This window comes from Capsella rubella, unplaced genomic scaffold (genome assembly GCF_000375325.1).
Source record: "Capsella rubella cultivar Monte Gargano unplaced genomic scaffold, Caprub1_0 scaffold_1, whole genome shotgun sequence".
Taxonomy (NCBI): domain Eukaryota; kingdom Viridiplantae; phylum Streptophyta; class Magnoliopsida; order Brassicales; family Brassicaceae; genus Capsella; species Capsella rubella.
The window spans coordinates 18495710-18518494 of NW_006238923.1; the positions used below are offsets into that span (position 1 = coordinate 18495710).

General features: G+C 36.6%; 10 protein-coding genes across 15 annotated transcripts; 2 read left to right on the forward strand and 8 right to left on the reverse strand.

Moving 5' to 3' along the window:
• Positions 1-520: 520 nt before the first annotated feature.
• LOC17899897 (protein DOWN-REGULATED IN DIF1 11) lies at positions 521-999 on the reverse strand. Its single transcript, XM_006304627.2, has one exon. The coding sequence runs from the start codon at positions 993-995 to the stop codon at positions 555-557; it is 441 nt and encodes a 146-aa protein (XP_006304689.1). The 5' UTR covers positions 996-999; the 3' UTR covers positions 521-554.
• Positions 1000-1305: 306 nt separating this feature from the next.
• LOC17897109 (nuclear/nucleolar GTPase 2) lies at positions 1306-4306 on the forward strand. The gene is made up of 11 exons (XM_006304695.2): positions 1306-1588; positions 1686-1819; positions 1905-2034; positions 2120-2283; positions 2362-2463; positions 2581-2685; positions 2813-2941; positions 3048-3188; positions 3386-3486; positions 3573-3630; positions 3751-4306. Exons 1-11 carry the CDS (start codon positions 1354-1356, stop codon positions 4186-4188), a joined length of 1737 nt encoding a protein of 578 aa, XP_006304757.1. The 5' UTR covers positions 1306-1353; the 3' UTR covers positions 4189-4306.
• Positions 4273-5174, reverse strand: LOC17898707 (thioredoxin 1). The gene is made up of 2 exons (XM_006303507.2): positions 4983-5174; positions 4273-4769 (listed from the first exon to the last, which is right to left on the reverse strand). The coding sequence occupies exons 1-2, from the start codon at positions 5153-5155 to the stop codon at positions 4466-4468; spliced, it is 477 nt and encodes a 158-aa protein (XP_006303569.2). The 5' UTR covers positions 5156-5174; the 3' UTR covers positions 4273-4465.
• A 1411-nt stretch (positions 5175-6585) lies between these two features.
• LOC17897324 (thioredoxin M-type, chloroplastic) lies at positions 6586-7681 on the reverse strand. The gene is made up of 3 exons (XM_006305858.2): positions 7474-7681; positions 7163-7249; positions 6586-6896 (listed from the first exon to the last, which is right to left on the reverse strand). The coding sequence occupies exons 1-3, from the start codon at positions 7679-7681 to the stop codon at positions 6586-6588; spliced, it is 606 nt and encodes a 201-aa protein (XP_006305920.2).
• Positions 7682-7815: 134 nt separating this feature from the next.
• On the reverse strand, positions 7816-9973 carry LOC17899577 (3-deoxy-manno-octulosonate cytidylyltransferase, mitochondrial). Its single transcript, XM_006305409.2, has 8 exons — positions 9705-9973; positions 9422-9467; positions 9156-9242; positions 8938-9062; positions 8679-8818; positions 8515-8566; positions 8312-8422; positions 7816-8159 (listed from the first exon to the last, which is right to left on the reverse strand). Exons 1-8 carry the CDS (start codon positions 9927-9929, stop codon positions 8067-8069), a joined length of 879 nt encoding a protein of 292 aa, XP_006305471.1. The 5' UTR covers positions 9930-9973; the 3' UTR covers positions 7816-8066.
• Positions 9974-10010: 37 nt separating this feature from the next.
• LOC17900485 (putative RING-H2 finger protein ATL19) lies at positions 10011-10857 on the forward strand. The gene has a single exon (XM_006306118.2). The coding sequence runs from the start codon at positions 10302-10304 to the stop codon at positions 10836-10838; it is 537 nt and encodes a 178-aa protein (XP_006306180.1). The 5' UTR covers positions 10011-10301; the 3' UTR covers positions 10839-10857.
• A 44-nt stretch (positions 10858-10901) lies between these two features.
• LOC17897148 (putative ubiquitin-conjugating enzyme E2 38) lies at positions 10902-14281 on the reverse strand. 4 transcript variants are annotated; one of them, XM_023789658.1, is made up of 8 exons: positions 14217-14281; positions 14003-14098; positions 12772-13506; positions 12610-12673; positions 12387-12526; positions 11986-12297; positions 11441-11751; positions 10902-11290 (listed from the first exon to the last, which is right to left on the reverse strand). In XM_023789658.1, the coding sequence occupies exons 2-8, from the start codon at positions 14075-14077 to the stop codon at positions 11224-11226; spliced, it is 1704 nt and encodes a 567-aa protein (XP_023645426.1). In that variant the 5' UTR covers positions 14078-14098; positions 14217-14281; the 3' UTR covers positions 10902-11223. The 4 variants fall into 4 exon arrangements, with proteins under 4 accessions (XP_023645426.1, XP_023645425.1, XP_023645427.1 ...); XM_023789657.1 differs by having other exon boundaries at positions 14183-14234; XM_023789659.1 differs by lacking the exon at positions 14217-14281 and having other exon boundaries at positions 10902-11240; positions 14003-14169.
• A 453-nt stretch (positions 14282-14734) lies between these two features.
• Positions 14735-16061, reverse strand: LOC17899189 (cytochrome c oxidase copper chaperone 2). Of its 2 annotated transcripts, none has more exons than XM_023776975.1 (2): positions 15769-15928; positions 14735-15148 (listed from the first exon to the last, which is right to left on the reverse strand). In XM_023776975.1, exon 2 carries the CDS (start codon positions 15144-15146, stop codon positions 14928-14930), a length of 219 nt encoding a protein of 72 aa, XP_023632743.1. In that variant the 5' UTR covers positions 15147-15148; positions 15769-15928; the 3' UTR covers positions 14735-14927. The 2 variants fall into 2 exon arrangements, with proteins under 2 accessions (XP_023632743.1, XP_006304838.1); XM_006304776.2 differs by lacking the exon at positions 15769-15928 and adding an exon at positions 15972-16061 and having other exon boundaries at positions 14739-15148.
• A 248-nt stretch (positions 16062-16309) lies between these two features.
• LOC17897651 lies at positions 16310-17699 on the reverse strand. Its single transcript, XM_023776974.1, has one exon. The coding sequence runs from the start codon at positions 16951-16953 to the stop codon at positions 16501-16503; it is 453 nt and encodes a 150-aa protein (XP_023632742.1). The 5' UTR covers positions 16954-17699; the 3' UTR covers positions 16310-16500.
• Positions 17700-18521: 822 nt separating this feature from the next.
• LOC17898115 lies at positions 18522-21666 on the reverse strand. 2 transcript variants are annotated; one of them, XM_006307129.2, is made up of 11 exons: positions 21522-21666; positions 21234-21295; positions 20823-21136; positions 20446-20718; positions 20147-20363; positions 19956-20065; positions 19665-19867; positions 19470-19573; positions 19186-19373; positions 18896-19095; positions 18522-18785 (listed from the first exon to the last, which is right to left on the reverse strand). In XM_006307129.2, the coding sequence occupies exons 3-11, from the start codon at positions 20965-20967 to the stop codon at positions 18594-18596; spliced, it is 1632 nt and encodes a 543-aa protein (XP_006307191.1). In that variant the 5' UTR covers positions 20968-21136; positions 21234-21295; positions 21522-21666; the 3' UTR covers positions 18522-18593. The 2 variants fall into 2 exon arrangements, with proteins under 2 accessions (XP_006307191.1, XP_023645245.1); XM_023789477.1 differs by lacking the exon at positions 21522-21666 and adding an exon at positions 21390-21476.
• Between the last annotated feature and the right edge of the window lie 1119 nt (positions 21667-22785).

Sequence of the window (22785 nt, forward strand, 5' to 3'; positions counted from 1 at the left end):
GAACAATCGCACTAAGAGGATGTTCAATGGTAACACTTTAATAGGTGTGTAAAATAATTAATTTGGTTTTTTAAAACATATTGAATGTCTAAATCCAACAAAAAAGTGCTAAATAAGACATTTTTGACAAATAAATGACTAAAATTGGATCTCAAAATCAATGAATCTACATTTTTTATTTTTAAGACACCTTCCAAAATTCACCATTGTACATGCTCTAAGGCGACCAAAATCTCCGAGTTTGCAAGAAAATAGATGGAAAAAAACTTTTAGGAGAAATCGAAGTTCAAGTATGAAGAAAACACAAGAAATCGAACACTATTAATAGAGTTTTGTGTGCGAAACTCTTAGGAAGACAATTCAGAGATTGTGGAGAGAGTTAACGGACAAAAACAAACGACACATCGTAATTTATTAATTTGGACGTATAAATTGATATTTAAATAGAATTTTAAAACTCTATTGTTTGGTCACAAACTTTTGTTTTTTTTTGTCACACACCATAATCTTTATCTTCTAATTATAGATATAACTTGTTATCATTCATATAAGAATCAAGATTCAAAAGCGATAGGAGCACCAATCTTAGCAGCAGTGGACTGAACACATGTGTTCCACATCTTCTTACTCCTAGGAAGAATCTCAATAGCATCATCTTTTAGCTCATAAGTGGAGAAGACAAAGTTCATCAGCCCTTGGTGACAATCTCTTCCGATCTTCAAAAACTCCATGCAACATTTCTCCGAGACAGGCTTGTCGTTGATCAATCCTTTCGTCATCTCGACCCCGCATTTCGAGCTCATATTATGCGAACAATCTTGGAGAAACTTGATGCGTTTTGCCGTCATGTGGTGTAAGAGTTCTTGGTCGTATTCGTAAGATGGAGATGGTCCGTATGCAAATGAAGATGTTGGAGTGATCTCATCATCTTGAGCTAGAGTTTGATAAACCATTGATGTTGCCATCAGAAACGCAATCATAACTGTTTTCTCCATTTTCTTTTTCTGTTCTTGTTCTTGTTTTTGTTCTTATGATGAATAATAAAGATTTGGTGAACTAGGCTTTTTATATTTGACTGGTTTGTAACGACTAGACTAGCTTATGTTACTGGTCATTAAAGGATGGTTTAATTAATATTGGAGTGAAACGTATAGTTTCTTAGAGGCTTGTTAAAATGAGTCTATTGGGCCAAGTATTTGAAACCCGTTAAAGCCTTTAAGCCCATAATGAGAGGAGAGTCACTGAGTTAACCAAAAACCCTAGAAAAATACTCACCGCCACTATCTTCTTCCTCCTCCTCTGCTTCTTCATCATCGTCCATTGTTCTCAAAGGGAAAAAAACAAAACTTAAAGATGGTGAAGAAGGAGAAGAAAGCGAATGTGTCGGGAAAACCAAAGCATTCGCTTGATGCGAATCGTGCAGATGGCAAAAAGAAAACCACCGAAGGCCGTACCGCCGCCACAGTTCGCCGGCTTAAGATGTATAACACTAGGCCTAAGAGAAACACCGGCGGTAAAATCCTTAGCAACGAGTACCAGTCGAAGGACTTGCCCGACTCACGTATCGCACCTGATCGAAGATGGTTTGGTTCGTATTAAGAATTCAAAATGCGTGAGAATTAGAGTTACTCAATTGGTTTCGAATTCATCTGATTTTTTTTTTCTTTTGGTGTGTTTTTTGATAGGGAACACACGTGTTGTGAATCAGAAAGAGCTTGAGTATTTTAGAGAAGAGCTTCAGACTAAGATGTCTAGTAATTATAATGTGATTTTGAAAGAGAGGAAGCTGCCTATGTCTCTTTTAACTGATAACAAGAAGGTAAAGGTTTGAACTTGGTTGAATTGAGATTGTCAAAGGTCTTGAAGTTTCAATTTTTGATTGGGTTTTCTGATTCTTTGTTTAGCAAAGGAAAGTTCACTTACTGGACATGGAGCCCTTTCAAGATGCTTTTGGAAAGAAGACAAAAAGGAAGCGGCCCAAGCTTGTGGCTTCTGATTATGAAGCCTTGGTGAAGAAGGCATCTGAGTCTCAGGGTAAATTGTGCTTCTGTGAGTTTGTTGTACCCGAAATGATTGCTCACGTGTATTCATATGAATTTTTTTTTTTCTAATTTTGAAGATGCATTTGAGGAGAAGAATGGGGAAGGTACTTTTGGCGAAGGAGGAGAAGAAGAAGACGGGTTTAGAGATCTTGTCAGGCATACTATGTTTGAGAAGGGACAGAGTAAGCGTATTTGGGGTGAGCTTTACAAAGTCATAGACTCTTCTGATGTAATTGTCCAGGTATGTCTTCATTCAGTGATCACAAGGAGTTATTTTTTAGTGGTAGTATTTCTTTGGCTGACATGTAATTTGTGACAGGTTATAGATGCTAGGGATCCACAAGGAACTAGGTGTCATCATTTAGAAAAAACGTTGAAAGAGCATCACAAGCATAAACACATGATTCTATTGTTGAACAAGGTTGGTTGTTTTCAACTTTTCCTCTTTTGGAAACTCAGCTAGCTTAAGTTGACTGTACATATTGTGTAAGTTGTTTACCATTTATATTGATATGTCTTTTGCGTGTCTGCTTTTAAGTGTGATCTTGTGCCGGCTTGGGCTACTAAAGGATGGTTGAGAGTATTATCAAAAGAATATCCAACTCTAGCATTCCATGCAAGTGTTAACAAGTCATTCGGAAAGGTACTTCATTGACTATACATCCCCTAGTGATCCTTTGATCTAGCGATTTTTTTTTTTTTGTTTTTATGTTTTATTATCAGTCTGGCATTCTCTTGATAAATATTTGCTGAATGATGGTTGGTTTCAGGGGTCACTTCTCTCTGTTTTGAGGCAGTTTGCTCGTCTAAAAAGCGACAAGCAAGCTATATCTGTGGGATTTGTTGGGTATCCCAATGTTGGGAAATCATCAGTTATCAACACACTGCGTACTAAAAATGTAAAAACTTGATTGCTAATTTCCACTATTGCAAGCCTGCATTATTGAAACCCTAATTGCCAATTTACTTTTGCTCACAAATCTTCTTCCTCTGTCTCTTCTCTAGGTTTGCAAGGTTGCTCCAATTCCAGGGGAGACAAAGGTCTGGCAATACATCACACTCACTAAGAGGATTTTCTTGATTGATTGTCCTGGAGTTGTTTACCAGAGCCGTGATACTGAGACAGATATAGTCCTCAAGGGAGTGGTATGTCTCTTGTAATATTAGTCTTCTCTTTTACGTATTACACTTTTATACTCAAATGCCTGGAAATGTTTTGCTTAACCTTACATGAAAAGTTGTCTTATTTAAACCCTTTATTAACTGCCTCTTTTGATCCGTACTCTGTTTTGTTTTATTCAAATAGTGAATTATCATACAGATTCATATTTTTTTATATATAGGTAAGAGTTACAAACTTGGAAGATGCATCTGAGCACATTGGAGAAGTACTGAGGCGTGTCAAGAAGGAGCACTTGCAGAGAGCGTACAAAATAAATGACTGGTAAGGGAAATTACACCTTCTTAATATTTTCTAAGTCATCCCTACTTTGGCGACAGAGTGATAGTTTCATGGCCCGATAATTACAGGGAGGATGATCATGATTTTCTGCTTCAGTTATGCAAATCCTCTGGAAAACTGTTAAAGGTGTGTTTCCTAAATCTTAATTGGCTAAGTAAGAGTCTAAGAGAGATAGCCTAAAGGTTTTTTCTGTTTTCGTGGCAATGAACTGGTGTAAGAATAACTAAACTTGGCAACCTTGTTCAGGGTGGAGAGCCTGATTTGATGACAGGAGCAAAGATGATACTCCATGACTGGCAAAGAGGTCGTATACCCTTCTTTGTCCCACCTCCCAAGCTAGATGCTGTTGCTCCAGAATCAGAAGCAACAGTGCCAGGCATAGATGAAGAAGCCATAGGTGATAATAGTCAAGCAGCTGCTGCATTGAAAGCCATTGCTGGAATCATGTCTACCCAACAACAGAAGGATGTTCCTGTCCAAAGAGATTTCTATGACGAGAAAGACCTCAAGGATGATAATAAAGCAAAGGAGTCAACTGAAACAGAGGGGGAAGACGGAGCTGATGGGCACGAAGATGAGGATGTGGTGTCGGAAGATGGAGTGGAAAGTGAGTCTGATGGGGATGAGGATGAAGATTCAGAGTCAGGAAATGATGTGGAAAACGAGTCGGATTCTGCCGAGTAATGTTACACCTCGCAAAATTTTGTTTCTGTTACTTGTATACGTTGTGTTTTAATTAACTCAAAGTGAGACTCTTGTCTAACACTATTTACCATTTACAAACAGTGGTTTATTAGAATGAGCTCTTATGATGCACCCAGATTTGTGGCTTAAACTTGACAAGTGGTAATAAAGGAGACAAACAACACTGAACACAACATAGTAAAGCAAAGGTTTGAGAAAGGAAGCAACAACAACAAATACAGATAACTGGACGAGCCAAGGTCCAAGGGATATCATATCACATGTACTTTTTGACGAGTTCATCCAACATATATTCACTAAATTGGGTGACTCTAGCCACTTGGACTCCGCCTTTAAAGACAATAGTGGTCGGGAGACGCGTTATGTGATAACGTGATGAGATCCCTACCTGACTGTCTATGTCGACTGTGTCGAATTTGAACTTATTCTTATATTGCCAGGCAAATTTGTTCAGTATGGGGATACTCACACGACATGGTCCGCACCAATGGGCTACGAACATAACCATTACTGGTAGTTTGGATTTGATCACAAGTGAATCCCATTCCGATTCAGTACTTCATCTATCAATACAAAAACAGAGATTTTAGAAACATGTACATTTTTATTTTTATCTTTTTGGTATTCTAGAAATAACAACTTTTTGTCGCTTTTCACAAAAGGAAAAAAAGAAACCATAACTCTAAAAACACCTATAAGCTTCCATATCAAACATGTTTTTTTTTTTAAAATATATATAGTTTAACTTAATTAGTTGGTTTCCTTTTTTATACCTTGGAAGCGTAGCACCGGAATAGACCAAGTTGTCATTCGACATCTGTGGCGATGATGAAACGTAAGTCTTGATCAAGGGATCAAACTCGGAACACATCACACCACTAATCACTAAACACATCAAGCACGTCACCGTCGCTACCAAACGGTACAAACTCCTAATTTGCTCCATACTTTGGGATCTCCCTATATGTTTGAAGTGTTCGTTGCAAAATGTTTTTCCTATGCCCTAGCTAGCTTTATAGGCGTCCGTAATTTGCATTAATTATCAACAGTTCAACTGTTCAACACCACATCCCTCCCACACAGCTGTACTCCATTCAATGCCATTTTCCTTATGGCGTTCACCTAACTGGTAACTTGAGCTAAGCAAATATAAGGATCGCAAATTAGCCACATCCTCACTCTTTAATCCTCTTATCTTGGAGTTTCCTGCCACACCATTTCAGTATGGGACCATATGGTAGATAAGGCTCGTGATCAAATTCACGGATAGCCATTATGATTATTTGATGTGACTTGGTTTTGCTGAGTGAGAACATATATAGTTCTACTAACCCTCTCATTTAATAAGTGTTCTAATGACTAACTAATCACCGAGATTGATGACACAGCTCTAAAAAGCCACAGTTGGTCAGTTGCTAATGCTTTAGCTAACCACCGTCGAAGGCGTCATTGTGTGGATATTCTTAATCTTTTTTGAGGAGGATTTAGCTGGATAAAATTAGAGTTCGTGGTGTCTGCCACAACATGGAGTAGTTATACATGTCATTATAATTGAATTCAGTTAAGTTTATAAGGGTTTCTTAAATTGCGGGTATTTATTATTGAAAGAGTTGATACCATCTCTGTTTCTCTTTCGACCTAATAGGATGGGTATTTCGTACATTACTTGAGGAAGAAAAAAACTTCAATTTTAAATGTGTACAGTACATTTGGCATGGAGTGAAAAATCCCACACGTACACATATATAAGCACGTCCAAACTGACGAAGAAGGAAAACATAGTCTTTACATACAAGCTAGGGTTTTCTCTTTTTTTTTAAGTGTGCAGTAAGTTTTACCTTCTTGAGCTGTTTCTTGTAATCTTTTTGAGAGCTTGTACGTAACCTTTTGATTTCTAGTAAAAATTTAAGATCAAGAGATCCCTCACGTACGAGACACCCCGTAATCATTTGGGGAACTCGTTAAATCTTGGTATCTTTTTACTTTGCTGTTGCTCAAGTATAAATGTATTACATAAGACCGCTATATATGATCAAAGGTTAAATTTGCCGCTGCGTACTTGACAAGTTTATATTACTAGTCCATGATTCGATCGATCACACAAGTCTTGGGCGAAAAAAATAAAATGGATAGGGCTCAATGTAAAAATTTGAAAGCAGGGATTTTATAAGTGTTCCTTAACTACATGTACCACCCCCGACACTATCAAAACGATCAACTAAAGGAGATAGCATAGTTCATTGCTCAAGGAGAATTATTATTATTTTGTGTAATAAAGGAGACAAACGAACACTCAAAAAATAGCAAATTAGGTGTGACAAAGGAAGCAACAAATATGAAATATTAGATAAACGGACAAGCCAAGGCCAAGGGAAATCACATGTACTCCTTGACGAGTTCCTCTAACTTATTTAGATCAGGTCCGATGACTTTAGTCATTGCTTCTCCGTATTTAAAGACAAAAGTGGTCGGGAGATGATTTATGTCATAACGTGATGCGATGCTTCTCTCCTGGTCAGCGTTGACTGTGTAGAATTTGAACTTATTCTTGTATTGTGAGTCCATTTCGTTCAGTTTTGGGATCAATATCACACCACATGGTATGCACCACTCAGCTGTGAACGTAACCATTACTGGGAGTTCCGATTTGAGCACAAGTGCATCCCAATCCAATTCAGTGATGCTTTCTAATTAATCTATGTGATCAATAGGAAAAAAAAAAGAAAAAAAAAATATAATTACCTTCATTTTTGTTTCTGGTATTTGTAGAAACAAAGTTTTGTCGCTTTCACAAAAACTAAATCTCTAAAAGAACACCTATAAACCCAAATCAAATTTTTTTTTTCTTTTTTAATACAAAAAACAACTCATGTTTTCGCATTGTAGTACAATAATATTAGTTGAAAGTACCTTTTTATAGTTTAACTTAGGTTTTTTTTTCTTCTTTACATACCTTTAAGCTTACCACCGGAATAAACCAAGTTGTCATTCGACAGTTGTGGTGATGATGACACGTAAGTCTTGATCAAGGGATCAAACTCTGAACACATCCCACCAGTACTAAACCTTAAACGCACCAAGCACGTCACCGTCGCTACCAAACGCTATAAAACCTTAATTTGCTCCATCGATCGATATTTTCAGATCGCCTTATAAATCTCTCAACCTGTTTGAAGTGTAGGTCGCGAAATCTTTTCCCTATGCTCTAGTTTTATAGGCGTCCATGGTTTTCATTAACTATCAACAGTTCAAGTCCACGGCCACCCTCACAGCTGTACTTACATTCATAGCCATATTCCTTATGGCGTTCACATAACTTGAGCAAACAAAATATAAGGATCGCCAATTGCCACATTGTAACTCTCCTCTTATCTTTCCTTATCTGCATGCGTGAGAGTTTCCTGCCACACCATTTCAGTAAGGGACCATATGGTGGATACGGCTCGATCGTGCTCAATTGACGGATAGCCATTATGATTATTGATGTGACTTGGTTTTGCTGAATGATAACATACTTCTAGCCATTTTATAAGTATTCTTGATCTCTCTGCAGACACGATGAAACAGCTCTATATATATATATATATATCTCATTCTCCTAACTAATAAGCGTCCTTAAACTCATTGATATTATATAAGAACATTATAACATTATAAGCCGTACGATTACACAACACATGTCTACCTGGTGTGGTGGAAATAGATGATTTCAATTACATTATACGGGTTTCCCACATTGCAGCTTATATATTACTCGTCCCTGATTCGATCTATCACACAAGTCTCCGGGAAAGAGAAAAAAACAAGGAAAAAGGCTCAATGTTAAAATTTGAAAGCAGGGATTTCGATTTTGTGGACTAGGACAGGTTTCTTTCTCGCATTAAAGATTCAATCTTTTCAACATCATCTGGTGTATCAACTCCATGAGCTTCATGATCCACCTTTATAACCTATAAACAACCAACATAGAGATCTTTAGTGCCATAAAGTTACTTCTCTCTATATTCTCTAAGGGAAGGCTCGATTCTTTGGGATGATATATCAACTGACATATGTTTCTTTTTCCTTTTGGATACTTATTATGAGGAAAAGGTTCTGTTACCTTCATTTTGTAGCCGTTCTCCAGGACTTTGAGCTGCTCGAGATCCTCTTCCTGCTGCAATGGCGTTGGTTGGAGCTCCGAATATACTTTCAGGAACTTTGAGTCAAAACTCTGAGATGAAAAACAAACAAATAAACAGCATTAGATGTTAAAAAGAAAAGTCCATTACATACATAGGATAAGAGAAACTGGCTGCTTGTTACCTGGATTCCCAGATGAAGCATGTATGGAAAATCTGGATTCACTTTACCACTCCTAAACCGCAAAAATAAAACAGTAACCAAGATGACAAAAAGATCAGCATATGAGAAAGAATAAGATTATTCCTGTAACCAATATACACAAGAAAAAAGGTAAGTAAGATTACTTGTTATAAGGAATCAAACCCCTCGAGAAATAGATAGCATAGCCACGGTTGTCAACCACACATTTAACTCGGTTGGGATCAACCCCGTCTTCAGGTTTCAATGGTGTCACGGCTGTGCTAAACACTGCATCGGGTGTTACCTAAAAACCACAACCATAGAAACACTATTCAACAACATTCAAAAGAGTTTAAATATTAGGATCGTAATTCCAGTCCAAGAGGAAACACATAAGATATCTAATTAAGCATTTTACAAGACCTGAAGTGCTTTGACCACACCGTCTATAATCTCAGGCTCAATGAGTGGTTCATCTCCTTGAATGTTCACAACAACATCATACTTCTTCTCCAGCTTTTCTAGTGCTTCGTTGCACCGCTCAGTGCCTACACATCACCCAAGTAATACTTTACTTTAGCTAGAAAACCATATTCCACAAAATAAGAAAACCAAAACATTGAAAACAACAATGTACAGACCATTTCTACAAGACTCTGAAGTCATGATGACATCGGCACCAAATCCACGACAGCACTCCGCAATCCTTTCATCATCAGTGGCTACAACTGATAAATTATAAACACCAAGAACTCAGACATCTTGTAATCTCATCAATCACAAGTTAACAATCGAATTCAAAACCAAAGGCAACTTCATAGTCTCACAGAACAGATTGTAGATACATAAAAGTAGATATTTTTATGTTTATAATATGAAATAGTAAAGATTCGGAGCCAAAAGTTACCAACGTGATCAAGCGTAGTAGCTAATTTTGACCTCTCCCAAGTCCTCTGTTCAACAACGTCAACAAAAGTGAGAAACAAAAAATTCAAACTTTGTCTAGATCCAGACTCAGAGATAACGAAAGAAGAAGTTTTTTAAACAAGTAACTTGAATCTGTGATCTATATACTTAAAAGGCATGAAATTTCCAGTAAGCTTGCCTAAGTAACTAAACCAGATCCGATGCAACGATACTGAGATTAAAACATAGAACAGAGAGATATTGAAATATAACAATGGAGGAACCTGGATCATGGGTTTGCCGAGGATTTGCACGAGAGGCTTACCCTCGAATCGAGAGGAAGCATAACGTGCGGGGATGATTCCAACGACCCGGCTCCGGAATTTCCTGGATCGACCCAGATACGCACTTGCGCCTATCGCCACTGCAATCGCAGTTCCGGCTAAGATCCCGTGTACAATCCATGTCTTCTGAGAAGATGAAGAAAACGATGATGAACACATTGCCATCACTTAGATTTAGCTCCGGTGAGTGTGAGAGAAAGAGAGAAAGAGTGAAATGTTCTGTTGACAAAGCGATGGCCGAGACAGCGAGAAAAGAACCGGTTTAGTCCGGTTTAATTAGACTTTGACCAATTTAATTCCTTACAAATATCAATTTTGCTAAATAATTTAACTTATGGAATTTAGTTGGATAACATAAGATTTGAATTTGAAACCAAACACTAAACTTAGAATCCACACAAATCCTCACTGCCTTATCCTAACCAACAAAAAATTTCCAGCTTTCATGACTAAAAATAAATAAAGCTGTTTAAATCGTTGGGTTATCACCAACATTTTGAACGTAACCTTAGGAACCTGTTTCATGTAAGAATCAACATGAGCTCATCAGAAGAAGATGTGGTTAGTCTCGTCAGCGTTCTTGGTCTCGCCGTTTTCATCGGTCTCTGCATTTTGCTCGTTGTTCTTTTTGCAACCTCAGCTATCATTCTTGTAATCTACGCCATCATCGACTGCACTCTCCGACCATTCTTAGGAACGTATCTCGACCTAGATCTCGAAATCGGAGTACAAAGAGGCCAACCTCGTGCTAGGATCGTGACTTACCACGCAATCATCCAGACCAGTCTACAGTTAACAGATTCCGAGAGAAAAGGGAAAAAGCGAGGGCTGAAACAAAGCGCGATCGAAACCCTACTTCCGAAATTGCTTGTTGGACAAGTCAACCATGAGGGCCAAGATGAGAGGTCACTAGAATCAATTGAATGCGCGATTTGTCTCAGTGGTTATGTCGTTAACGAAGAATGCAGAGTATTTCCGGTTTGCAAACATATCTATCATGCGTTTTGTATTGACGCTTGGCTTAAGAATCATCTCACATGTCCTACTTGTCGTAAAGACTTGCCAGATTCATGACAAATCCAAAACTTGGTTGTGTAAAGCTGTACATATATATTGCCTCTCTTCTTCAAGACAACATTTGCTAATGCAACCTCTCATTGATTCACCTTTTAGCATGTGGCAGGTTTAGCCAGAAACAGAACATCAAATTGTCGGTTCAATTTTTGTTCCTAAACCACTTTTCAAAACCGGGGGAAAAAGAAAGATTATTGTAATTCATAGATCAAGAATAGTAAAAAGGAAAAGGCTAAAGTTTTAGTCTCCTACTCCAATGTTAGATAGATCCACAAGGCACCACCAAGTCTCCTAATCTCGAGTCGTCTTCAACTTGGATACGTTGTTGTTACGACTACTCACTCAATCAAATCCTACTGCTGAAAAACGCATCGTCCGATATTTGCTAGAAAGTCTTTGATGCTATACCAAATGCCAACAAAACAACAATTATCACAAAAATGAAGAAAAACCTGAGGAAAGAAAGAAAAAGAAAAAACTTATCACTATTCCAAACTAAATACTACAAATGGGTTATAAGAAAAATACACACGAGACTAAGAAAGTGATAAGATTTTATGTACATATGAGAATTACTTTATTTATTTATTTATTTGGCTCACCTTGATGATCTGCTTCTCTTACGGTTAGTTGTATTGCTCTGAATCTTTGTGTTAGGGTTGCTCTCAGGTGGCTTTGGTTTCTCTGCAAGCTCCTTGACTCCTAATTTTACGAATTCATCAACCACTGTCTGCATATAGATAGCTACATCGCTCCTAAACTTCTTGGAGCCGCCCAGGCTAGTTTGTTCAAGGTCTTGGACTCCGCCTTTAACCATTGATCCAAGAGGAGCTCCATCTTTATAAGCATTGCACGCTTTCACTATGTCGTGAGACCGGACGAAGTAATGGCAACGTACAAACTCTTCAAAATGCTACACGTTCATCACAGCAACAGTTTTAACCCCAAATTTTATGAAAAGGAACAAAAGCAAAATAGTCTAATTTTTGCAAAAAGGTTTAAGTTTTTTCTCCAAAAACGAATGAAGATATGGCGATTAAAATTAAAAGTGCTGCATTCACCACTATTTTAAACCTAAGTTTCAGAAAAATCGAATTCTGGAAGAAAATATTTCAGAAAACGGATGAGAATTTGACTAATTATTTACCTTAGGTGGTTTTTTCATGCTGTAAACCATAGTCTTTAACGACAATACGAATACATTCTCACTGTAAACTGTAGAATGAGACTCGCCTGATGGAGTCCCCTTACTCCGTTCATAGCCAGGTTCGTTAAAGTATGGTTTTTGATTCAAGATGAGTGCTTGGATTGAGACAAGAAGCTGTAACATTGTGGATTCCTTTGGAAGCCATAGCTCCCTTGAGCTACCGGACCAGGTACCGAGAAGACTCAAGCATACTTTACCACAATTGTATAGATTCGGGTTGATCCTAAGCCCACCGGAATGGTAATGAACTTTCTGTCAACAACAAATTGAACTTCCAGGGTCATTACGGGTTCGAAGAAGAAAGACAGAGTAAATACTTGAGAATGTTCCTGAGGACATACTGGTGGCACTGAAGGATAGTTATCTGGGAACTGAATATCGAAAAAGAAAAGGCCGTCATGGTAAGGAGTTCCCTCGGCTCCAATAATTACAGCTCTCAAAAGATCCATTCTCGATTCACAGGCTCTAACAAATATTGCCTCTGTTTGCAAAGATAGTTTAAATTTAAAGAACAAATAGGTAAAAAAAGTTGCAAGCAATGATCTGCGTAGTGTATACACCAACCTGGCAAATCGTTCTCAAGAATCTTCCAATCTGTTTGAACCTTTTTCACCCAATTCTTTGAGTGCTGATAATATAAAAGAGAGGCAGCGGGTAAACTTACAGTTGTTGAAAATGAAAGAACAATTTAGGAAACAAACCCGGAGATAATAAACTTATCATCACCTGCTTTGTAGCTTTCCCCTTAGAAGCATAGTGATGATCTGAGAAATCATCAACGGTGTCAAATCGTTTATAATCTCGCAGAAAATCTTCCTTCAGTTTCCTAACACTTGAAGAATTCTGAACTGAAGACATAACCCCATTTCTAAAAAGGCTTGGGACCATCACTACATCAGGAGTCTGAGGCTGAACCACAGAAAACGATGCAGAAGAATAGATAGCTTGATTGTGCTGAGGTAAAAACGAACCAGAAGAATAGATAGCCTGGTTGTGCTGTGGCAAATACGAACCAGAAGGATATATAGCCTGATTCTGCTGTGGCAAAAACGAACTAGAAGAATAATCCCATGATTGAGTAACAGGAGTAGCTGCCAGAGATGAGTTTCCAGTTTCTTTCATCGATTGACTTCTAAACATGCTTCTACTTGATTTCACTGTGCCCTTACTGCCTGAATTTAAACCCCAAGGTACCATCATCTCTGCACCAGCTGGGACATTCTTAGGATCCAGAACGTCTTGAAACATTGCGTAGTCATCAACATCAATTGGTTGGTTAGCTAATGGAACATAAGGGTTATTGTGACCAAGAGGATGATGAGATTGAGCGTTGTCGTAAGAAAAGGAGTCAACTTGTATAGCTTTCCCTTTGTTCTTCTTATCAACAATATTGTTATTGTTTAGAACACCACCACCATTGCGGAATTCATAATTTTCCACATCAATCACTTCAGGAAAAGCCTACAATACGATAAAGCAGCAAACTTTACCAATCAATTACGTTTGATCAAACAAATTTAAAAAAGGAGGAAAAAAACAGAGAAAAACAAATGAAATTTACAAAACATTGACAAGAAAACTGAACATACACAAAACTTACCAACAACAAGCCAAAGCAGCAAACTTTACAATCAACTATGACTGACAAAACAAATCACAGAAACAGAGAAACAAGAGAATTTCCACAAAATCTATATGTAAGCTTTTGATTTCACACAACCTGAAACTGATCTCTTTCAAAACTTAGTAAACAGTAAGAACACAATCACAACACGGATCATCAAGAACAAGCCCCTGAATTAGACGGCAAAGAGAAACAGTAGAAGCATAGTAAACGTGAGCAAACAAAGAAACAAGATAAACCCTAAATCAAAAACACCTAGAAGATGATCATCATTCATCAGTAAAGTTCTGCACAACTGAAGTAAACAGAAGAAAAAGAAAATAAAAATCGAACCTTTCTGGGTTTACGATTCCTCGAGACTGAAGCGATCAGAGGAGGAGGAGCGATCTCCACAACGTCGGGCTCCATTGACGAAATTCCCAAAGCTTGCTAACAAAGATCGACAAAACAGTGATTTTAATAGAAAGATAGAAAAAAAAAAAAAGAGATTAAAGATTTAAGCCTCGAGATTACAGGAGAAGAGAAAAAGGTTTTATCGGGTCCTCACTTCACAATTCGCGCCGGACTATAATATCACACAACAGTGAGAGATTTAACTCAATCGCTTTGAACACTCTTTTTAAATTAATCTCTTCACAAAATCTTAATTAAAGTATTTTTTTAATTAATAAGTCAATGATCAGGGAGAGGGAGGACTAAACCAAGAAAAGGGTTCTCTGCTTCTTCTACTGACGTGGCGTAATCGACGGTACCTACAACGTTAGGAATTTTACAGCCGTTAGATATGATGATCGGGTTTATTTTATAATTTATCCAACGCTTGGGAATTTACGGATGGAATAAAAAAAAAAGGGAAGAAGAGATAAGTAAATCTTGTTAAAGAAGATTACATTAACGAAAACAAGTTTTTATTTATTTTATTTAATTCAGTGATAAATATGGACAATATTGTAACAAGAATGCCTTCACAATATTGGATGTTTTAGTAATTGACTTTTTAATTTATTTTAGTGATCAAGTTGACGTATTTAAGGAAGCATGTAAGACCATAAAAAAAATGTCAACTTTGAGATAAAAACAGAAAAGTTGAATATATCAAAAATCAGTACAATGAAATATAATTTGAGTTTCTAGTGTGTTTTAGACCAATGTGGCCTTTTTGGTTGCTCTGTTTATTACATAATGATGGTTGTGTAAATTCAGAAAAACAAATCAGCAATCTTATGCTACTATCAATCTTTAGTTCTTTCACACACTCTCAAACTTTAAAACCCTCTGATCGAAGACACAAACGATGAGCTTCGATCCATTTCGTGCAAGCGGATTCGCCGTGTTCGACAATGCACTCATCTCTTAGCTTCTTAGTATCGGGACAAGCACAACATATCCTCTTCTTTGGTTTTGTCTCCGTGGCAACCACATCTTTGTCTGGCTTGTCCAAGGAACATGCACTGTCTTGTGCTTGTGAACCACTCATCTCTGTCATCATCATATTCTCAGAATGTTACGCCAAGAAAACTCAAACCACATTCAACAACAACAATAACCAAAGAGCAACGAAACATAACAAGGTAAAACGTCAGCTTACATTTCAGATCAGGGACATTACTATATATATGAAACATTGATCGTTTGAATGCTCTTTAAGACAAATTGATAGACAACGACAACCAAGAGCAGTGATAAATTAGAAACAAGAACAAGTAGCTTTTAAGTAAAATGATAATCCTTCAAATTACTTCCTTTTTGTTACTGATTACACCAACAAGTTCAAATCCTCACATAATCTTATATCAAACAAAAGATAACACAATCAAACTTGAATGCTCTTCTAAGTTAAAAACTTACAAACTAGTGTTTAAGCCACAATGGGAAAGAGAGATAAACCTTGAAGACAAACCTTATTAATAACAAGGCAAGATCCAAAACTAAACTTACTTGGTTGTGCTAAAAAACCAAACTTTACGAGAGTTAATTACATGAATCTACTAAAAAAACACATATTTTCTCCTCAGCCACAATCAAATTAGGCAAAACCCTTAAAACCCTGAACCCCAAATCACAAAGTCTCATCCCTAACGAAACCATCTCACTTGTACCATGTCATAAGCCGATTAAGCAACACTCCAATCCGATTGAACAACCAATCAAGCAAACAAATTAGGTAATCAAAGAAAGAATCAACATACAATTCAGAAGAAGCAAAAAAAAACAAAACTGATAAATCCATCCGCATAATCATACGATTGAGAAAAAGATAAAGCGATGAAAAGGAGCTTTAGAGATTAACGAAAAAACTGACCTTTGATCGGCTTGAAGTAGAAGAGTCGCTAAACGGAGAACAAAGTAAGAATCTTGAGAGAACAACAACAAAACGCTGACAAGGAAGAAATGAGAAATAAAATGTAGAAGCTTTTTTTAACATAAGAACATTAACTAATGGGCCGAAACTGGACTAAATCAGGCCCATTTAGCTTCTTCTTTTTTTCCACAAAGTGACAAAATTAAAAACCAGATTTTGTACATAATTGTCCTCACACTTTGATTAACCGAATTTAAAAATCTCAGATTCTTCTTCTTTTACAATGAGTTGAAATGATGGATTTACCAAATATAGGATCTACATAGGAAACTGAGTGAACAAAGACATTAAAAAAAAGAAGCTGTCATTATTTTTCTAATCCTTGATTTTGTTCGATCTGATCTTGTCTGAATCTAAGCTTTTCACACATCCTCTTTCATCAAATCTGAGGATCCAAGACTATATAATATAACATTTTTGTTTTGCTTAGCTCACAAGTTTTTTTATGAAAAATCAAAAATCAAAAACATCAATCATACTTTTCTCTCCATGAATAAACAATGAAGAAACCCCAAGAAATGGCCAAAGCAATGTCTCCAAGAGCTTGTTTAGGCCATTCATAAGCAAGATCTTCAATTTTCCACTCGAACAGAACCCTCCACATAGCCATTAACACATACAGAACAACAGAGCCACCGGCGAAGAAGCTATGGAAGTCTCTGTCTTTCACGAACGAAACCATGAAGAGCACCAAACCAATTGCAAAGAGAAGCAAACCAGAGAAGGACTGAGAAATCTGTATGAGTAGCTCATCGTGTGGCGTTGATCCTTTCAGTTTGCTAGCAATCTCACTCCCTGGTCCAAAGATTGAAGCTTTCTCTGTGTAGAACATCATCAAGGTTCCACTAGTAAGCGCAATTACGGAATGGAGTATACAGATTACACGAAAGAGAGATGGATTCATGGAATTGGCTGTAGTCATAAAAGCTTTTTAACATGAAAAAAAGGAAGACACTTTTGAGTTGGAACTAAGCTTTTTTCACAAACCCATTTCTTTAAAGATCTTGAAAAGAAAGAAAAAAAAGCAGATTGTAAATCAAAAGAGTTCAAAAGTGAGCCAGATGATGAAAAGAAAAAAAAAAGAGAAGATCTTTAAAGGAGAAGAAAGGGGAAGGTTTGGTTCACGGGTTTATTGTGGAAAGAGCAAGATTGGGGAGATTTTACTAGTTTGGGAAAGCAATGAAGAAGCCATGGGAGGAGGTAAGGTAAGGTAAAGGTATGGACTTTGGCTTTTGGGTAGAGGAGAGGAGAGGAGAGAGATGATCTGATTTAGGGATTTGGACTTTGATAGATTCCATGATTTATGATTTCTTTAATACTTTTATGATTTGTTTATGTTTAATGTGGGTCACTAATTTGGACAAATCTCATAATTTTCTTTCTAGAAAAGCTAGAAAAATTCAATCCCCACGTCCCAACTAATTGAAATTAAGTATGAAATAATCAGAGAATAATTATATATAAGAAAAAAAGATTTGGGTTGCAAAATATATTATACAGTAAATGAAAATGTTGAGGTGGAGAAATAATTGAAAGATTCCAGGCAAAAATACAAAAGTAGAATAATTGAAAGTAATTTAATCTTTGTAGGGTCGAGAAGTACCCCCATCGTCATGGACAAGGTTTTTGTTTGTGGAGCTATATGTAATAATTTGTGTATATTTTATTTTGGGTTTTGGATTTGCTTCTTTTTCTTTTTTTTTGCAAATATCTTCTCTTTTATTCAAGATATTTTTGTGAATCAGGAATTTTTTTTTATTTTTAAATCCATTATTTCCCTTCGTCGACATATAGAGCAACATATAGTTACAAAATTCAATTGAATGCATACACACATTAAGAAAAGATTGTTATCTAAATATAGTTTCCTTTAGTTTTTACTTTTTAGACAAGGTTGGTGGATGATAATGGTTATAATTAGTGCAACAACACAACATGTAACTTTATCGTTGTAACCGATAACAAAACGATATCAAAACTCATATTGTATGTAACCAATCACAAAATCATATAAAGTTTTCTCTATTAGATATTTTGTAACGTTTTTATTTTTTAACATATCATAGACTATTTTTTTTATCGGTAAACTTTTGTTTGTGTATTGATTTGTGTTATCCATCTAAAAATATAATAAAAGGTTACATAAATCCTCTTTTATTAATACAGAAAATGATGATAGTTGAATAAATTAACGCCAAGTGGAAATGAGTCAATGAGTCGACAGCCGACAAAAAAAGTGTCCACCGGTTTAAATTTCTACTGGTTACAATTTCGGTTTAGCAGTTCTACGGTTTAACGTTTTAACTCTTAACCGATTCACAAAGAGCATAAAATTGTTGCGTCTACTAACTAAGATCATATAAACACGAACAATGGTCAAAGATGATGATGTATCAGTTAAATTTTAATTAGAGGGCAAAATTTTCAAAAACTCACGAGATTTGTTTCTTCTAACTACATGGAACTGTAATCAAAATAAAGAAAAAAAATAATATTGCATCCAAAATAAATCTTGCAAGAAGAAGAAAAAATTATGTGTATGTATTCTCTCTCTCTCTCTTTCTATCTCATATTTCTTCCACCGGCTGAAACTTTCCGGTGACGCCTTCTTCCACGTTGTCCCGGAGTCTTCTTCCCCGTTGTGGCTTTACTGCCAACTACTCTTCCGCGTGGCAAAGCTGGTGGCTCGGGAAGTATCCTCGAAGAAGGTCGAGGAGGAGGTTTCATGTTCATCAAAACGTCTCTATGATAAACCTATCATCAAGAGAAGAAGAAGAAAAGACTCATCATTTTTTTGTCTTTCACACACCAAACCCAACTCTTAAACCGAAACAAAACTGTAATGTTCTGCTTCCTTCTTTTACCTGCTTCACAAAGTTGCGTCTTTCACAGTCCAAGAACATATTGATGCTCCAATCAACTTTTTCTTTTATCTTGTTTCTTGCAATTGCAAAGCTTAGTTGATCTCTGGATGTAAAACGATCTACTTCGTTGAACCAAACACAAGTGAAAAGGTTTGTGATCGGTATGTGTTCTCTTATGATTGTACATCCTTCAGGAACATCTGCCAAACGATTCAAAAACATATTCAGTTGAGCTCAAAAAGAAAGAAAACTCAGAAACTTCAATATCTTCATATGCTTAAAACTCATACCACTTGTTATTGGAAGCTTGGCCTCGGTATAAGGTGTTAAACCTTCCTTCTTGTAGAACTCTATCTGGTAATCAATTGAGGCATTGTCGTATTTTCTTGCAGCTTTATTAGCCTCAGCCTCTACAAACACATCAAAACGTCGATAATGTCTCGAGATTGCTATACTAGAATTCGTTCTCCACAGAAACCTGAACATTGAGAAGACAAATAAAGTTAACAACTTTTCCCTTAACATATAATTTCAAGAGAGAGAGAGAGAGAGAGAGAGAAGTCGATCTATCTACCTTTCAAGGATTTGATATGGATCAACAACAAGCTGGAGCTTCGCATCAACCCATATAGAGTACCGGACATTTGGGACTAATCTATGCAACAAAAGCTTCGGAATCTGTAAAAATGCAAAAACGTTTAACCCAGCTCATATTTTTTAACACACAGAAACATTCAAATCTTGGCTATTCATTCACAAATCTTTTAACCTTTCCATTACGCCGTGCATCAGTATAAGGGACATTATGTACAACAATGATCCTCCACAATCCCACTCTCTTGTTATCGTCTGTATAACTCGACGTGTTCTTAAGGTATAAATGTGTTTCTTCATCAACAAACATGTAGAATGGGATGTTCTTCCTCGCTATTTCACTGATGTTCACTGGTTCTTGTATTATGTCATACTTCCCTGAGAAAAGAGATTGAATCTTTGTAAGAAAGCAAGGATATTTAAAAAATAGATGTCACACAGGAAGTTTGTCTTCTAAGCAGTTTACCAAATATAGCTGACGCAACAATCACGTCATGGAACTGGTCCAACTCATGAAGGATATCCTCCTCGATGTCAAAACCAGTTTGATGACCCGGTTTTGTTCCTTTAACAAATCTGCAGAAACAAAAACAGGAATCAGAAAAGTAAAGCTCGATGGCTGAAGAAGAAACCACAGAGTTAAGACCAGAAGCTTACCCGCAATGCACTGTCATGGACTCTTTTATGTCAAAGGAGTTAGTCCTATGCTCAAGAGAAGGATAACCTCCAAAATCAGAGCCTCCTTGACTTTCTTCACGTTTTACAGGATTCTCGTCATGAATATACGTCAAATTCTTGAGCACAGGAGATTCAAATGGAAGCTTTGGCATATGCGCTAAGGCCTCTTCTGGAGGTAAATAGCATACGGGACACGCTGAACAAATACAAATGCAGAAGGTAAACGCAAGTTCTTGCAGGATCAAAGCAAAAACTAATGAATGGAAGAAAGAGCTTACGCCGTGGCCCAGGCCTTCTCATTCCAGGTGGAGGGGGAGGAGGAAATGAAAAACTATCGCACGGATGGTGATGTGATGAAGGTAGTGACGGAGGAGGATGGTTGGCGTCTACATCACTTCCTCCAATGCCGTTCCACAGAAAAGAATCTCTAATATGATCATCATCATTAGAGGTCTTTGTATAGAAAGAAGTCAATTCTCTACTTACTGGAGTTTGGTTGCTTCCAAAATCCATCGTCCCAATACTCTGATGAATATTTGGACTATTGCTCTCTGTTGTATCACAAAGGCAGCAGGCATTACCAACAGATTCCAATAACTAATCAAAACCATTCTATATTGAAGAGACATAAAAAAAAAAAACATGAGAAAAAAACCTTTGTTGATAGTGTAGGAACCCAAGACAAAGACAACAAAAGCAAGGCTGAGAAGGAGCAGCATTGCAACTCGTCGACGACCTAAGTACCAGCAACATAAGAAGGAGAGAGACCTTTCCTTCTCTTTAGAATTCGAAGTGAGCATTGCGAAGAAACAACAAGACAAAGGCTCAAAAGGTCAAGGTTTGAGTAAGTGCAATGAGCCATCACTCTGAAATCCAAAAGACATTACAGTCATTGTCTCTTAAACCCTCTTCTAGATCGAACTCTCATATCGACACTTTCTCAGATCCACCCCCAACAAAATTACAAACCTAAGAAACATAACCAAAACCACGATTCATTGCCATATACATTACAGAACAAGAACAACAACAGAATCAATTCGACAAAAAAAGGTATGAAATTTACCAGCACAAGAATCGATTTTGATTCGAATCCGATTGTAAAATCCTAAAATCAATAACAGAGACCTGCATTGGCATCAAATAAAAAAAAAAGAATCAAACTTTAAATCATCACATCTCTCGATCCAATCCAAAGTTTATAACACTCGTTGGCAAGTACCCAATCACATCATAAGCGAATCGTAAATTGAACAGTACCAACAACAAATCTAAATCTAGAGACCCCTGATACCAAAAAAAAGGAGTAATTTTTGCATAAGATACCTACAGATTCGGGGGAAAAAGATATTACCTTTAGAATGAATACTGTATCGTTTTCCAAAATTCGTATCTGGGATTTACAAAAGAATCAATGATTAGTTTTTTTTTGTGTGTGATTGCGTCGCCAAATTTTTTACACTGATCCCTTCGATCTGGGGGTAAAAACATTTAGTGCATGTTTTGGATTTGTCAACGATTCAGTGTATGTATTTTTCTCTACGTTACTTTTGAGGGTTGATTATTAAAAAAATATAAATCATTATGATTTTAATATATTATTACACTGGATATGTGTTTGTGTGTTGATGTCTTAACTCTACTACGCTGAATTTGATCGTTTTCTTCGATTTCGTTCCCTATAAAGGTAGATTTACGATATGTTAACATTTTTTCATATTTATCGTATTTAAAATCAATTAATGGTGATCTTATGTTAAAAATAGTACTAATAAATAATAACTTTATTTGATTCAATACATAATTTTTATATATTTGCTAAAGAAAAATAATAATGTGCATTGTAGTCACACATCTAAAGAAAATGTGTTATCATGGGTAAGATTATGAGTTTTGTAAAAATAATTTTTTAGGAAAAAACCTTATAAGAATTTTTTTTTTCAACATGAATAAATTGAAAGTTATGACACTATAAAAAAAAATACTCTCGTTAGAAAGAGCGAGTTGTGAGCTGAAATGCTCATATGGAAAAGAGGCAATCGCGGATTTCTGCTTTCTTGACAAGATATTCGGCTCGTGTATTAGATAGATGGAAAAAATCAAATGTGAAATGAAGGAAACAGAGCGTGGGAAAACTTGAAAAAAGTTTAATTCTGCAGGGAAAAAAGGACAATCCGAAAGGTTTACAAGCATATCTACAAGATTTATATAATCAGCAGCAGAGCTAATACATGTTTACCCAATTCGACTTATACAGCCTATTGCCCATAGCAGAACGTCTAACTCGAAGGTCTTCCAGCAGGATCCGATCTCTTCACCGATGTCGATGTAAATCTAGTGTTTCTGTTTTTGGTACTGTTGGGTCTCTTTGTAAGATTGCAAGGTCTCTTTGTAAGATTAAATCGTTTAACTCGGTGTCGGCCTTGGTAGGGAAACTAGTTACATTTTTATAGACTTATCAAAAGATATTAAAATCATCACTATGTATACATATGCATCTGCTTTAATATGTTGTTATGTTCGTTTCGTCGGTTCCCCAACCATTTTGTTCCTTCTAGAAACATAACACCCGAAAATACAAAATACACATAAAATTGAACTTTGAACCAACAAAGTTT

Coding starts and splice junctions, on each gene's coding strand:
- LOC17899897 (XM_006304627.2), bottom strand. CDS start 995: ATGGAGAAAACAGTTATGATTGCGTTTCTGATGGCAACATCAATGGTT.
- LOC17897109 (XM_006304695.2), top strand. CDS start 1,354: ATGGTGAAGAAGGAGAAGAAAGCGAATGTGTCGGGAAAACCAAAGCAT. Junction 3,189..3,385: donor ATATAGTCCTCAAGGGAGTG/GTATGTCTCTTG, acceptor TTTTATATATAG/GTAAGAGTTACAAACTTGGA. Junction 3,631..3,750: donor CCTCTGGAAAACTGTTAAAG/GTGTGTTTCCTA, acceptor AACCTTGTTCAG/GGTGGAGAGCCTGATTTGAT.
- LOC17898707 (XM_006303507.2), bottom strand. CDS start 5,155: ATGGAGCAAATTAGGAGTTTGTACCGTTTGGTAGCGACGGTGACGTGC. Junction 4,770..4,982: donor TCCGGTGCTACGCTTCCAAG/GTATAAAAAAGG, acceptor TATTGATAGATG/AAGTACTGAATCGGAATGGG.
- LOC17897324 (XM_006305858.2), bottom strand. CDS start 7,681: ATGGCTATCCGTCAATTGAGCACGATCGAGCCGTATCCACCATATGGT. Junction 7,250..7,473: donor ATGTAAGTACAGCTGTGAGG/GTGGCCGTGGAC, acceptor GGATGTGTTCAG/AGTTTGATCCCTTGATCAAG. Junction 6,897..7,162: donor TTCCGGTGGTAAGCTTAAAG/GTATGTAAAGAA, acceptor TAGATTAATTAG/AAAGCATCACTGAATTGGAT.
- LOC17899577 (XM_006305409.2), bottom strand. CDS start 9,929: ATGGCAATGTGTTCATCATCGTTTTCTTCATCTTCTCAGAAGACATGG. Junction 9,243..9,421: donor TACTACGCTTGATCACGTTG/GTAACTTTTGGC, acceptor ATAATTTATCAG/TTGTAGCCACTGATGATGAA. Junction 8,160..8,311: donor AGAACGGCTACAAAATGAAG/GTAACAGAACCT, acceptor GGTTGTTTATAG/GTTATAAAGGTGGATCATGA.
- LOC17900485 (XM_006306118.2), top strand. CDS start 10,302: ATGAGCTCATCAGAAGAAGATGTGGTTAGTCTCGTCAGCGTTCTTGGT.
- LOC17897148 (XM_023789658.1), bottom strand. CDS start 14,077: ATGGAGCCCGACGTTGTGGAGATCGCTCCTCCTCCTCTGATCGCTTCA. Junction 12,298..12,386: donor ACTATCCTTCAGTGCCACCA/GTATGTCCTCAG, acceptor TGTTGTTGACAG/AAAGTTCATTACCATTCCGG. Junction 11,291..11,440: donor AAGAGAAGCAGATCATCAAG/GTGAGCCAAATA, acceptor TTCTTTCCTCAG/GTTTTTCTTCATTTTTGTGA.
- LOC17899189 (XM_023776975.1), bottom strand. CDS start 15,146: ATGAGTGGTTCACAAGCACAAGACAGTGCATGTTCCTTGGACAAGCCA.
- LOC17897651 (XM_023776974.1), bottom strand. CDS start 16,953: ATGACTACAGCCAATTCCATGAATCCATCTCTCTTTCGTGTAATCTGT.
- LOC17898115 (XM_006307129.2), bottom strand. CDS start 20,967: ATGCTCACTTCGAATTCTAAAGAGAAGGAAAGGTCTCTCTCCTTCTTA. Junction 20,364..20,445: donor GAGAAGGCCTGGGCCACGGC/GTAAGCTCTTTC, acceptor GTATTTGTTCAG/CGTGTCCCGTATGCTATTTA. Junction 20,066..20,146: donor TCCATGACAGTGCATTGCGG/GTAAGCTTCTGG, acceptor TTGTTTCTGCAG/ATTTGTTAAAGGAACAAAAC.